Source organism: Lampris incognitus, chromosome 6, assembly GCF_029633865.1.
Source record: "Lampris incognitus isolate fLamInc1 chromosome 6, fLamInc1.hap2, whole genome shotgun sequence".
NCBI classification, from domain to species: Eukaryota; Metazoa; Chordata; class Actinopteri; order Lampriformes; family Lampridae; genus Lampris; species Lampris incognitus.
Window position 1 is genome coordinate 28619584 of NC_079216.1, and position 14837 is coordinate 28634420.

General features: G+C 43.1%; 1 protein-coding gene across 1 annotated transcript in view; it reads left to right on the forward strand.

The window, feature by feature from the left end:
* Window positions 1-4495: 4495 nt before the first annotated feature.
* Window positions 4496-14837, forward strand: part of si:ch211-216l23.2 (uncharacterized protein LOC565061 homolog) — an 80428-nt gene continuing 70086 nt past the window's right edge. Inside the window, exons 1-2 of the mRNA XM_056282734.1 lie at window positions 4496-4651; window positions 4834-4920. Coding sequence (XP_056138709.1) covers window positions 4590-4651; window positions 4834-4920 — 149 coding nt within the window. The 5' untranslated portion in view covers window positions 4496-4589. The remainder of the gene's footprint in view (window positions 4652-4833; window positions 4921-14837) is intronic.

A 14837-nucleotide genomic window follows, 5' to 3' on the forward strand; every position in this document is an offset into this window, starting at 1 on the left:
ACAGGGGCTAAATCGTGATAAATGGAAGGAACACCAGTGAGATCCGTGGGAGGAGGCACGGGTCTGAGGCCGCTGGACGGGGAGTGGGCGGAGCGAAGGCAGTTGGCATGACACGCAACGCTCCAACCCAAAATCCGCCCAGTAGACCAAGAGATGTAGGGATCGTGCCGTTCCAACCACGGTCTTCCTAACACCAGGGGCGCGCAAAACCAAGAAACGGATAGCTTCCACGTGATTACCCGAAAGAGTGAGGGTGAGGGAAGCAGTGCTGTGTGTGATTTTACCAAGTGAACGTCCATCTAGGGCTTGGGCTGTGAGGGGTGTGTCTAGGGGGACGAGTGGAATGCCGGCCTGCCGGGCCAGCGAGGTGTCCATCAAACACTCGTCCGCCCCCGAATCCAGGAGTGTACCAACAGACAGTGAGCGGTTACCCCAGGTGAGAGTGACCGGAAAAAGGTGGTTGTGCTCCTTCTTGGGCTGGGGCAGGGTCGTCAGGCTCACTTGGACACCCCTCACTAGTGAGCCGGGTCTTTTTGGGCGAGTCGGGCAGGCCTCGATATAGTGGCCCGACCTCCCGCAGTAGAGGCAGAGGTGGCCATGCATCCTCTGCTCCCTAACTTCCAGGTGGAGCCGTGACCGACCCAACTGCATGGGCTCCTCCTCCGGCCTGGATCCAGAAGCCACCCAGGGTTGCGAGGGGGAGTGTGAGGGTGGAGAGAGCCCACGGGACGCTGACCCAGGGAAGGCACCGGTAGGACGGACGGGGGTTGGTCTATGGGAGGGGCCAGCGCGCGGGGCGCGTTCCTGGCGCCGCTCCCGCAGCCGTTCGTCCATCTGGAGGGCGAGGGTGACGAGCTCGTTGAAGGAGGCAGGGCGGTCCCGAACGATAAGATCTTTGATGGGCTCGCTCAGCCCCCTCCTGTACGCGCTCTTGAGCGCAGTGTCATCCCACCCACTGTCTGCCGCGAGTATCCTTACCTCCAGGGAATAATCTGCCACCGACCTGGCTCCCTGTTGGATGGAATGGAGGCGGCCGGCAGCGTCCTGCCCGTCAGCTGGGTGGTCGAACACCAGATTGAACTCGCGGCGGAAGGCACCATAGTCCGAGGCGAGCTGCTCGGTATGGCCTACCGCCGCTATGGCCCAGCTGAGGGCTTTGCCGGTGAGGAGGGACATGACAAGGGCTACCTTGGTCTCTCCTGTCCTATACCTAGCTGGCTGGTGTTTGAACAGGAGCTCACACTGACCAAGGAAACCCCTGCACAGCTCGAACTCCCCACCGAAGGCCTTGGGGCAGGGGAGGTTAGGCTCGCACCGGGGGTCCAGTGGGGGTTGACTCGGAGGGGGAACGTCGGGACCAGGAACGGGGAAACCGGAGGCCGAGCTGGGGGCAGAGACCGAGGCCAGGGCAGGGTGGTCGCTCATCCTGGAGACCGCTGTGGAGAGTGCAGCGATCTGCGCGGTGAGGGTATCTAACGCGCTCGTCGCGGCCTGGGAGCCGGACTGAAGATCGCTGATCTCTCCGGTGACACGGGTGAAGGCAGTAGTAAGCTCTGAGCAGAGAGAGGCAAGTTGGCAACTGTGACTTCTTACTACTGCCTCTAGGGGGACGGAGCTCTGGGGCGTCACAGGGACCGTCCGCTCCTTGGGTTTGCCTGGGTCCATAATGGCTTCGACGTTCTGTTATGCTCGCGCACCAGAACCTGACCCGTGTGGCGAAACCCAAGACAGACAGACACGAGATAACTTCCAAAGGGAGGTTTTATTGTGGGAGGGAAATGTATGGTGAAAAAAGGCGTTCTGTTAGTGGGATGTGTGAGTAAACTATGTGTGGTGTCCCGTGGTTTGCGTGAATAACTACGTGTGAGTGTTTTTAGCCAATGTGTGGTGCGGTATGTAAATGACCAGGAGGTGTTGAAAAAATGTGCGTGCACCTGGCGAGAAAGTCCAGTCCGTGATCCAAGGGGGGTTGTCCGAGAAAGTCCAGGTCCGAGATCCGGGAAGTCGAGTCCGAAAGGAGGGGTCCAGATAGAGGGACAAGGGGGGAGATCGCAGGAGAGGTCCGGGGAGAAACGTGAAGGTCGCTGGGGACGAGGGAGACGCGGGGAGCCGTGGAAATCGCGGAGGGAGAGTCTTGGGAGGAAACAGAGACACGAAGATAAGACACTGGGGAATAAACAGAATGCAAGGAACGCTGGAGGGCTTGTCAGAACTTTACCGCAGGGTTCAGTACGTCGAAGCACGGAGTGGTGTTCTGGGGGGCTTCTTGTAGAAGGCTGCCTGATTGCCACAGGTGTGCCTGATGGATGATGGCAAACACCTGGTGCAGTGCAGCGCTCGTCTCCTCAGAGCGCGAGCCGAGCGCTCGGATGTTTCCGGCACGTCCGAGCTGGGGGAGTGGCTTGAACGTGCCGGGGAGGCAGCTCGGGGCGGTGTAACCACAACAATAAGGATAGTAAACAAAGCCAATTACAGAGAACCAACAAACCAACTCTTTATCAAACTAAAAACACTAAAATTCAAAGATCTGGTGGACTTTAAAACTGCTCAAATCATGTACAAAGTATTAAATCATAAAGTACCCAACAGTATCCAGGGGTTGTTCCAGTTGAGGGGAAGTAATTATGACCTGAGAGGAACATGTACATTTAAACAAACCAAACCAAAAGAGTCAAGATATGGAACAATTGCAGTGATGAAATGAAAACATGAGAATGAATAATCAAATTTAAAAGACTCTTTAAAACTAATATTTCGAACAGATATGGGATGGAGCTGTGACATCTTGTTTGAGTTGTTCTTGAGTTGTTTTAATGTTTGCTCTGCACTTGCTTTGATTGCTTTGATCTTGTTTTGTTGAATGAATTATCTTTGTTTGATTTACTAGACACCATGGTCACTGCTGGTAGATGATTGAGTTTTCATTTAAATCACTGTTGAAATATTAAAATAGAAGAAGGGGTAGGACTAGAAACGTTTTTTTTAACTTCTGCCTAATCCTTTTCGAACTGCCGAGATTTGAAACAAATGTTTGATGATGACATCGCTTGCTTGTTCTGATTTTGTTTTCTTTTATTATACATTTTCATTTTATTGTCTAACGTTCGAAATAAACGGAATCTATCTATCTAATAGATTTTTGATGTTTAAATACTTTTAAATACAATGTTCAAATCTTTTACAAATGTTTATTCACGTAACTTTAACTGTATTGCTTGCAGAAAGCTAAAAGCCAACAAAGGACTTTTTATACAATTATAAAGCTGAGTTGTGGTTATTGTGAGTATTGTGTGACTGTGATTATTTGTGAGACTAATGTATTTGTTAGACTATTGTATTTGTGATTATTTGTGAGCTTATTGTGATTTTAATAACTATATGGTGGTTCTTTTTGTATGGTTGTTTGTTTTGATTTGTTGAGTCTGGTATAGAGGATTTGTATCCTGTGCCAGAAAAATTTTCAATAAATTTCATTAAAAGTTTCGATTATTTCAAAGCTCTGTCAGACGCTTAGCCACAGACAAGATGATTATTCAAAATCGTTAAATTCTAACCTCAATGATAATTTTAAAAATGCTAAATAGAGTATAAAATATACTGCTACTACGAACCAGTTTGCCATCTCTACCTCCCCGCCCCCGCCCCCGCCCCCGCCCCCGCCCCCGCCCCAGGCCTTTGGAGCTCCTCTCGGGTAGCCACGACTGGGCGATATGAAAATAGAAACGATCGCCAAACCCCAATGAACTGCTAAGCCACTGCAGTGAAAAATTCCTGGCGCTGCCCATGGCTGTTAATGTGATAAATAGTGCAAATAAATACCCGTAAAACATTATAATAGGATTTGTTTGTTAGGCCTATGTGACCATCAAAGAGGGACGCTGATTGTTTTTAATATATTTTTTATTGGTGAAAAACAAGTAAATAATAAACACAATACCTGGGATTACATGTCACAATTTTTCACATTTTCTTTTCCCCATCGGCCCTTCCACCCCGCCCAACCCTTGCACCTCAACAAAAACACACAATACGAAGAAAAAAAATATATAAAAAGGGGAAGACACCGATAAACATTGTCTCCCCCTAATAGCTAACATAAAAAACAACCACAACAACAGCAATAATAATAACAATAATAATAAATTAGTGACTTAAATAAGCAAAGATAAAGTACAAAATACTTGTACATACATAAAAACATATAAAAAAGAGAAGAAAAAAGGTATGGACAATTGGTAATACACCAAATCAACATGTCAGTCTGCCCTCAAATACCGCCTGCACCCCACGAGGCCACGCAAGATGTAGAGAAGTATGTCAGCACATTGTATACTTGCACGTATGCTGATTTTAAACAAACACGCACACACTCCCCCGCCCTGCCCGTTAACGCAGAGCTATTGGCCTTGGCCTCACCAACCAGAGGGCGGAATAGGGTCGGGTTGTAGTTGATCTGACCAATTACAATGTAGCTTACTAAGCCGTACATCGCTGCTCATAGTAGAACAAATTTAAGCACGCTAGCGTCTTTCTCTGTTTTTGGTGAATAAACGTCTGCAGTTATTGGGGTGAAGCAAGATATAAATATAATGACTTCTTGGGTTAAATCGTCTGGAAGCGGAAGGCGGCCACCGTCCAACCCAAATGGAAGGTTTGTGGCGTTAAATAAATGGTTTCTCCGAGCAAGTGGGCCTAACCCGCTAAGTGTGCTAGTTCACGCTAGCAGCACAGCCAAACAATCATATAAACAACCGATCGGAAAGTACTTTCCATTAGTACGTTTGCGCCCAGATTTATAGTAATTGTTTAACACTGGTACCTCTTGTTTCATAGCGCCCAAGCACTTCGACCTTTCCGGAGAGCAGCCCCATACCCTTCGAGAGAGGAAAGGACGGATGATCGCAAGGATGCACTGGAAAGGTGAGACAAAATTAACTAGTTTATGTATTCATTCGGTAAAGCCCAACATAGTTTTATATCACATTTGTCGGTGAAGGTGGGCCTTGCGATTGAATCGCTGCAAACATCACTCTGTGTTTAAAAAGAAAATGTAGCAGCCACATGTCTTGGGCAAGCTATCGTTTTTTTGTGTTGCTGTTCGTATACAGGGAAAACCCTGTATGCAGCTTAGGCAGTTTGTATTGTCAGGTTTGTTTGTATATCCCATAATCACGAGGCTGAACTTGGATTCTTTTTCAACAGCTTCTTATTCGAATTTCCGTTTCACATTAAAAGTGACGTTATGTCGCGTATAGGGAGCTCTGTCTAGTACTTTTTCAAGACTACTCCATAAGGAATACTGTAACCGTCTTCGATCAAAAGAAAAAATGAAATAAACAGTGACTGTCCAGATTGCATTGTATGGAATGCATTTCAGAATGTGGAAAATCAATATTACAAAAAATCTCAGAATAACAAAACATGGCATGTTAGATTGTAATTAAATGATTAAATAAAGTGATTGCACTTTCTGCTTACTTATCATGGTTCTTGTTCCTAAATATCAAAAAGTCTGAACAATCTGATACTGTGGTGTCTCATGCTTTATGACTGACAATCAAAATTCTGAGTTATACAGTGTTTTACTGTAGCATTTCTTTTATGAGTCTGAACATGGCATGTGTTAATATGGACATAAGCAGTGTGCACTTTCTGCAGTGGTTCGCCTTAATAAGAAAAAAGTCCGTTATCTGACATTGTGGTGTCACATTCTGTATAACTGACTACAAAAGTCCTGAATTTTAAGAAATCTTTATATAGCTTTTTTTTATTAGTACCCTGTGGCCATGGCATGTGATTATATGGTCATAAGAATAAATAACAATTTATTGTCATTTGTATCATGTACTTGAGTACACAAAAGAAACGAGATTTCGTTTCACCCAGCCCACAGCAGTGTAACACAAAAGATAAAAACATATCCAAATTTCCAAAAACACCACCAAAAACAGAAAACAAAGCAAAAAAACGAAAAAAAAACCAAAAAAAAAACCAAACAAACAAAACAAAAACTAAACAAAAACCCCCAACAGTTAACAACAAAGTCCATTCAGTACAACCGAGTCCAAAAATTTCACTGTCGGGATAATGAACGCCAGCCAGGATGACTGTCGGAACTGCTGGTCTGCATGGGCTAGCAGTTAGCTTAGCCTGCCCAGCTTCGTATCCTGTCAGACTGCTCTAGGTGCTTCTTCGGGCGCTGCTCCAAGCAAGGCTGTGGTTCATGGGCCCACAGGACACAGCAGACCAGGCTCCCTCAGCCGATCCAATGCCAGCTCTCCCAGCCAGACACCTTCAACATTATGCAATTCGACAATAATGCAATGTGATTGAACTTTCTGCTTAATTACAATGGCTGTCCCTCCTTAATATAAAAAAGTCTCAACAATCTGACACTGTAGCATCACAGTCTGTATAATTGACTACTAAAATCCTGATTTTTAAGAAATTTTACTGAAATTTCCCAAAGTTGAATCAATTCATCTGGACACAACTTTTATTGAGAGAAACGTTTCATCACTCATCTAAGTGACCTCTTCTGTCTTAACTGACTGCAGATGTCTCCACCTTTATAAACAATACAGTGGCATAATGACTGAAAACAACGATTGGTTTCATATGCAAATTGTCATGAGCATTAACTAGAGTTTCAATGGCAAATGTGTACTATTCACATAGGATTGGGGAATAGTTGCAATCAAAGCATTGTAAGATGTGGACAGATGTACCCCCAGCCCCCCTCGTTTCAGGGAAGGTCTTTCCCTCTTCACATATATGGCCTCTTTGACTTCATGTTCAAACCAGTGTTCCTCCCTATCAAGGATGTGCACATTCTCATCCTTGAAAGAGTGGCCACTGGCCTGTAGATTGGTGTCAACTGCAGTCTGGCCTGACGCATTAGCTCTTTTGTGTTGTGCCATCTTCTTGGCCAGCATCTGTTCGGTTTCCCCAATGTATAAGTTACGGCAATCCTCCTGGCGCTTAACAGAGTACACTTTATTGCTCCGTTTGTGCTGGGGGACCGAATCCTTGGACCAACGTCTGTCTCAGCGTGTTGTGGGGTTTGAAAGCAACTGAGATGACACGGTGTTTGGAAAATATGCATCTCAACTGTTCGGCACTGATTTATGCTTAGGCAGCTGTTGTCCTCCTCTCTTCGATTGGCTGGTTTGGGCGTCTTCTTGGCTTTGACAACCACCCAGTTATTGAATGAAAGTGGGAGTGCGCACAGGGAAACCTATCAGACATTGTAATGATTTTTAAGGCAAAGCACTTGTCACAGCCTGGCTGCGACAAAGATCGAAGACCAGATGAGTTTGCAATTTTGCCCAAGCACATTTATTTTAAAAAAAAAAAGAAGGATGAAGAACAACGAAATAAACATGGTAGTCTGTACTCAGCTCATGAGCAAAAATGACGAGCCTCCGCCCCTAACCAAGATCCTGCAAGACAAAGAAAAACACAGAACCACAGGTGCCGCTAGTGGAGCGGAGGGGTCATCACCCCCCCCCCCATAAAAACAAGATTCCCACCGGGAAGCCGACAGACCACAGCTACTTCAAAAATCAAAATAGTGAATAGGCACAACTTTATGACTTTACTGCCCTTAACCATATACATTTTCTGTATAGACCGGTTCTTAAAGAGTCTCCCCCAGCCGACCAACTACACCCTGCAACCCTGGCACCTGGAGAAGCATTTAAGAGTGACAAAGAGAGATAGAAGGCCAGAGAGGTTACACATTAAACAGTACAGTACAACTTAAGAGCAGAGTGCTCTTGACAAAGCATCTGCCACAATATTTTCAGAGCCTTTAATGTGGCGGATATACAGACAATAAGGCTGCAAAAACAAAATCAATCGCATCAACCTACGGTTTGGGCAGCGTAGAGAATGCAAAAAGATTATTGGGTTATGGTCTGTGTAGACCATCAGAGGGACAGAACCAGAATCAACATAGACTTCAAAATGTTGTAGTGCCCAAATAAGTGCAAGCGTCTCCTTCTCGATAACAGATTAATTTAACTGAAAAGAGTTAAATTTCTTTGCGTTCCACACCACTGCCATCACACTGAAACAGGACATCTGTTCCTACATCACTTGCATCCACATGCAGCCTGAAGGGCCTGTCCATGCATGGAGCTGCAAGAATAGGGGTGAACAAAAAACAAATTTAACATTGTCAAAGGCTTGTTGACACGAAACTGACCAAATGAACTTTGCCTTGCTTTTAAGTAAATCTGTCAAAGGAGCTACCACAGTTGAAAAGTTTTTACAAAAACTGCAGTAGTAACCCACAAGACACAGAAAATGCTGGAGTTCCTTCTTGGTTGCTGGCACTGGATACTGCTCAATTGCAGTCACTTTTGCCTGTACCGGACGCATGGTCCCCTGCCCAACTAGGCTGCGACAAAGATGGGAGACCAGACGAGTTTGCAATTTTGCCCAAGCACATTTATATATATAAAAAAAAAAAGATAAAGAACAACGAAATAAACATGGTACTCCATACTCGGCTCATGAGCAGAAATTACGAGCCTCCGCCCCTGACCAAGCTCCTGCAAGACAAAAGAAAAAACACAAAACCACAGGCGCCCCTAGTGGAGCGGAGGGGTCATCACACACTGTTTAGAAATGACATCTTTATTAGGTTCATCAGTGATGATAAATGATCTGAAGTCTATGGTTTTTGAACGTTTAGAGTCATCAATGTTATTAGTAGTAGCATTTTCTTGATACGATTGGTCTGAAATTTACAAGGTTTCCTTGATTGATCTCTCAATTTTTCTTATTTCTCAGGGCGAACTCTTCGTTTTTTTTCTTTCAATTTGTTTTTAAGCATAGGATTTCAGATAGTTACGCTAAAATTATGTTTTTAAATGTGGAAAAATGAACGTGGCGTTTCAAATGGTTAAGTATGTGCTGATAAAACCATTTAATTCCTATCAAAGTTTGATTTGAAGTGTCATTACTGAGTGTTAAGGGCTGCAACTACCCATTGTTTGAGTTTTGATGCATGGTCAATAATACAGGTAATCAAAGAAGGTTGAATCAGTTCATCATGATACGTTTATTAACAGATAACTACCAATTCTTTGAGTCTTGATGCTTGCTCAATAATCCACGTGAGAAAATCAAAGAAGGTTGAATCAGTTCATCTGGGTACGTTTATTGACAGATAAGTTTCATCACTCAGCTAAGTGACATCTTCAGTCTAAACTGACTGCAGGTATCACCACTCCCTTATAAGCAATAAAGTTGCATAATGACCGAAACAATCATATGCAAATATGGGCGTGACCATTAACTAGAGTTTCAGTGGTCATGTGTGCTATTCATCTTCAATCACAACTCATCTGCATTCTCACTATCTTATTGCAAACATTCCCAAATCGTCCGTGAATAGTACACTTGGTCATTGAAACTAGTTAATGGTCACATCCATATTTGCAACTGGTCGATGGTGTCGGTCATTATGCAACTCGATTGTTTATAAGGAGTAGGGGGATACCTGCAGTCAGTTTAGACTGAAGATGTCCCTTAGTTGAGTGATGAAACGAATCTGTCAATAAATGTTGTGTCCAGATGAACTGATGCAACCTTCTTTGATGATTTTTTTTTTTGGCGGGTTATGCAACATCAGCATTGCCCCCCTCATCATCAAATTTCATTCTTGTCAGAACGGCATTCAGATTCAGACAACTTTATTTATCCCAGAAGGGCAATTCAGTTCTACAATCTACCCAGACCATACACAAGCTCACAGACGAGCGGCAATCAGCAGTATGTCAGAGACAATAGACACATCAGTACATGGGCAAACAATGCACACTGTTACCCTCGTGTGGCCCTGCAGAAGGATAAAAATTCACACAAGTTAAAAGAATAAAATAAATAAATGAAGGATCCTAAGATGCATTGCACGTTACATTCCAATACAACATTCAGTGAATGTACAGGCCCACAAGCCATGTGAAAAATAGTCAAGGTATAAACCAACTTTTGTGGTTTAAAACAAGATAAAGCCTTTATTTAAAATGACTGCTCTCAGCATTTAACAGCCTGATAGCAGAAGGAATGAAGGGCTGAGAATAGTGATTTGTTTTCCTAGGGGGCGCTCTATAGCGCTGGCCTGAGGGCATTACAGTGAATTCATTGGACAGGACACGGTCAGATTAGCTAATAATTCCTTTTGCTTTCTGGGCCACACATTTCGCCCAGAGGGAGCACAAGTCTCTCTGCTGGACTCAGATTATCTTGGAGCAGACCTTAACAATACTGTTTAGGCTATTCCTGTCCTTCACAGTCAACCCATTAAACCAACACATAAAGGAAAAAGTTGAAAGACTTTCAATAAATAACTGGTAGAAAATACATAAGATTGTGTTACAGACAATAAAGGAGTTAAGCTTCCACAGTAAGTCTGAATGTTCTCATTCATCCAGGTCATGGTTATCCAAAGGAGTTGAATCAAGTGCAACTGGACTTGGTATACAGTGGTGTGAAAAAGTGTTTGCCCCCTTCCTGATTTCTTATTTTTTTGCATGTTTGTCACACTTAAATGTTTCAGATCATCAAACAAATTTAAATATTAGACAAAGATAACGCAAGTAAACACAAAATGCAGTTTTTTAATGAAGGTTTTTATTATTAAGGGAAAAGAAAAATCCAAACCTACATGGCCCTTTGTGAAAAAGTGATTGCCCCCCCCCCTGTTAAAACATAAATTAAGTGTGGTTTATCACATCTTTGGAAAGCTGAGTTCAATTTCTCTAGCCATACCCAGGCCTGATTACTGTCACACCTCTTCTCAATCAAGAAATCACTTAAATAGGACCTGCCTGACAAAGTGAAGTAGACCAAAAGATCCTCAAAAGCTAGATATCATGCTGCGATCCAAAGAAATTCAGGAACAAGTGAGAAACAAAGTAATTGAAATCTATCAGTCTGGAAAAGGTTATAAAGCCATTTCTAAAGCTTTGGGACTCCAGCAAACCACAGTGAGAGCCATTATCCACAAATGGTGAAAACATGGAACAGTGAACCTTCCCAGGAGTGGCCGGCCGACCAATTTACCCCAAGAGCGCAGCGACGACTCATCCAAGAGGTCACAAAAGACCCCACAACAACATCCAAAGAACTGCAGGCCTCACTTGCCTTAGTTAAGGTCAGTGTTCATGATTCCACCATAAGAAAGAGACTGGGCAAAAATGGCCTGCATGGCAGAGTTCCAAGACGAAAACCACTGCTGAGCAAAAAGAACATAAAGGCTCATCTCAGTTTTGCCAGAAAACATCTTGATGATCCCCAAGACTTTTGGGATAATACTCTGTGGACTGATGAGACAAAAGTTGAACTTTTTGGAAGGTGTGTGTCCCATTACATCTGGCGTAAAAGTAACACAACATTTCAGAAAAGGAACATCATACCAACAGTAAAATATGGTGGAGGAGGATAAATTCTGAGTCTCATCACCAGCCAGTCAGATTAGCTTTGTCTAGTCAGAAAGGCACGAACTGAGGAAGCCTCTTGGATGAGAGGCGAAACTTCTTCACGGATATATACCAAGTCCAGTTGCACTTGATTCAACTTCTTTGGACTTCCACAGTAAGTGAATTTTTTGTTGTCCACACTTGACAATAGAATGTGTTCACATTGAACTTGAGTTGGGAGTCGAACACGGTTCCCAAGTACTTAAAAGTGTCAACAATTTGAACATCCTCACCATGTATAGAGCTAGGTTTGGGTTTATCACTGTTTCTCCAAAAATCAATGATCATTTCCTTAGTTTTTGACACATTAAGGTCAAGGAAGTTATCGCAACAAGCAACAAAGGCAGGTAGGTCACAATTGTGATCCAACTCCGAGCCCTGAAGAAGAGACAAAATTGCAGTATCGTCAGAATTTCACCAAGTAGCTCCCCTCTTTAGAAGAGCTGCAGCTGTCTGTATACAAAATAAAAAGTAGAGGGTAAAGAACGCAACCCTGGGGTGAGCCGATGTTTGAGACCAGGACATTGGACATAACTCCCTTAACTAAAACCTGCTGGATTCTGTCTTTTAAAAAGTTTAAAAGCAATATTAACAGCTGATCAGGTAAATTAAAATAAGAAGCAAGCCGCTCGATCCAAGTGTGAGGTTGCATCTCGTTAAAAGCCGAAAAGAAATCAGCAAATAAAAGTCTCACATGAGAATTGGGTTTCTCCAGGTGCTTATATACTTTGTCAAGGATAAAGAGTTTTGCATCCTCCACACCCTTGCCAGTTTGATAAGCAAACTGCAAGGGGTCCAGTTTGCCGTCAACTACGGAGACAACCTCATCTTTTAAAAATGTCTCAAAGTTTTTCATTGCAAGTGATGTAAGTGCAACAGGTCTGAACTCATTTAGTTCTCTGGAATTTTTTGTTTTCAGAATAGGGATTATAGTGGAAGTTTTCCAGATTGAAGGTAACTGGCAACAATTGACACACATCTGAAAGAGTTGAGTAAAGACCTCACTGAGCTGGTCAGCAGCATCGGGGCCAGCAGCCTTACTTATGTTCATGGGATACAAAAGGCAAAAATTATTTGCTTGAACAGAGCAAGTGTGTGTGTGTGTGTGTGTGTGTGTGTGTGTGTGTGTGAATTGTGAAGTGCTTTAAGTGGTTGCTGCAGTTAGACAAGCACTATATAAAATGCAACTTGATTGATTGATTGATTGATCAGTTTAACTATTTTAATCATTAAGTTACATTTGCACTCTGCACTAGTATTTAGCAACCATTAAAAAGTACTGTACATATGTACATATTTTACAGTAAATTTACATGTTTGTTCGACCATTCATACCGGACCCATAGGATGGACACCACTCTGTAGTTGCCAACTAAATTGGGACATTTCTTGCCTTTGCACTTGCCCATTTCTTAAATATATCATCAAATGAAGTTGACTGTGCCAATTTGTTTTCAATTGAGATGACTGAGTAGTTACACAATTTTTTTCCCCTTGTTCGTGCGCTCTTTTGTTCTACAAACCCCAATTCCAGTGAAGTTGGGAAATTGTGTAAAACGTAAATAAAAACAGAATACAATGATTTGTAAATCCTTTTCGACCTATATTCAGTTGAATACACTACAAAAACAAGCTATTTAATGTTCAAATTGATAAACTTTATTGTTTTTTTTGCAAATATTCACTCATTTTGAATTTGATGCCTGTAGCACGTTCCAAAAAAGCTGGGACAGGGGCATGTTTACCACTGTGTTACATCACCTTTCCTTTTAACAACACTCAATAAGCATTTGGGAACTGAGGACACGAATTGTTGAAGCTTTGTAGGTGGAATTCTTTCCCATTCTTGCTTGATGTACGACTTCAGTTGCTCAACTGGATGGCAGCATATGTTGCTCCAAAACCTATATGTACCTTCAGCATTAATGGTGCCTTCACAGATGTGCAAGCTACCCATGCAACACACCACAATACCATCACAGATGCTGGCTTTTGAACTTTGCACTGATAACAATCTGGATGATCCTTTTCCTCTTTAGCCCGGAGGACACGATGTCCACGATTTCCAAAAACAATTTGAAATGTGGACTCGTCAGACCACATCACACTTTTCCAGTTTGCTTCAGTCAAGATGAGCTCGGGCCCAGAGAAGCTGGCGGCATTTCTGGGTGTTGTTGATATATGGCTTTTGCTTTGCATTGTAGAGTTTTAACTTGCACTTGTAGATGTAGCGATGAACTGGGTTAACTGACAATGGTTTTCCGAAGTGTTCCTGAGCTCACGTGGTAATATCCTCTACAGAATGATGTCGTTTTAAAAAACAAATTTTATGATCAGTAGTTTTTATTTTCCTTTAAAACAAATACAGGCCATGACATCACACATGGATTACAGAGATGGAAGGAGCAATTTAACAGGGCCTACTAGATAATATCAAGAGACAGACACATTTGGATTAAGGGTGATCATAAGACGAGCCTTAACAGTATACAAGACAATAGGAACAGCAGAGAGAGAGAAAAAACCCCCAAATAAAAACATAGTTGGCAGATAGAGAGTAGTCTATAAATAGATGATGTTAAGAGATAAGTTTTCACAGATTACACGGGGCCTTTAATGAAGGAAATATAGTGCATCCACTTGGCCTCGTATTTCTCCACCTGGTTGATGAGTCTAAAGGAGAGTCGCTCGTGTGCTGCCACAATTCCCAGATGGGAGAACCAGACATTAGTGTGAGGTAGGGTGGCCGACCTCCACTCTGTTACCATGAGCTTTCTACCCAACATCAGGGCTGTCTGGACTCACTCTGCCCGTGGTCGTGGAAGGGCTTTTAAAGGAGTAGGGTCTCCCAGAACAAAGAGGCTTGGAGAAAATGGGATGTCTGTTGTTAGTATAAGTTTGATATTCTCGTATATAGCTGTCCAGAATTCTTGTGCAACACGGCAAGACCACAGCATGTGGATAAGCGTACCCGGGCCCTCCCCAAACCTCCAGCAGTCAGGGCTGTCTCTTAGTTTCACCCTGTATAATCTTGAGGGGGTCCAGTATACCCTGTTAATTATTTTGAACTGTACTAATCTTGTCCTGAGTTCCCGTGATGTTTTCCTATAATTCCTTAAAATGTTTTCCCACTCCTTACTAGTAAAGGTAAGATTAAGTTCGATCTCCCAGATTAACTTTAAATTGGATCCCAAACCATCAGTGTTTAGTCAACAACAAGTAATATTTTGAAGCTTCATGGCCTGTGCCAAACACCTAAACTATATCCGACAGTACATCTGAACTAGGCGGGTTTGTGGAGATAGACCCAAAAGTTTGAGACAAGAGGTGTCTTAGTTGAAGATA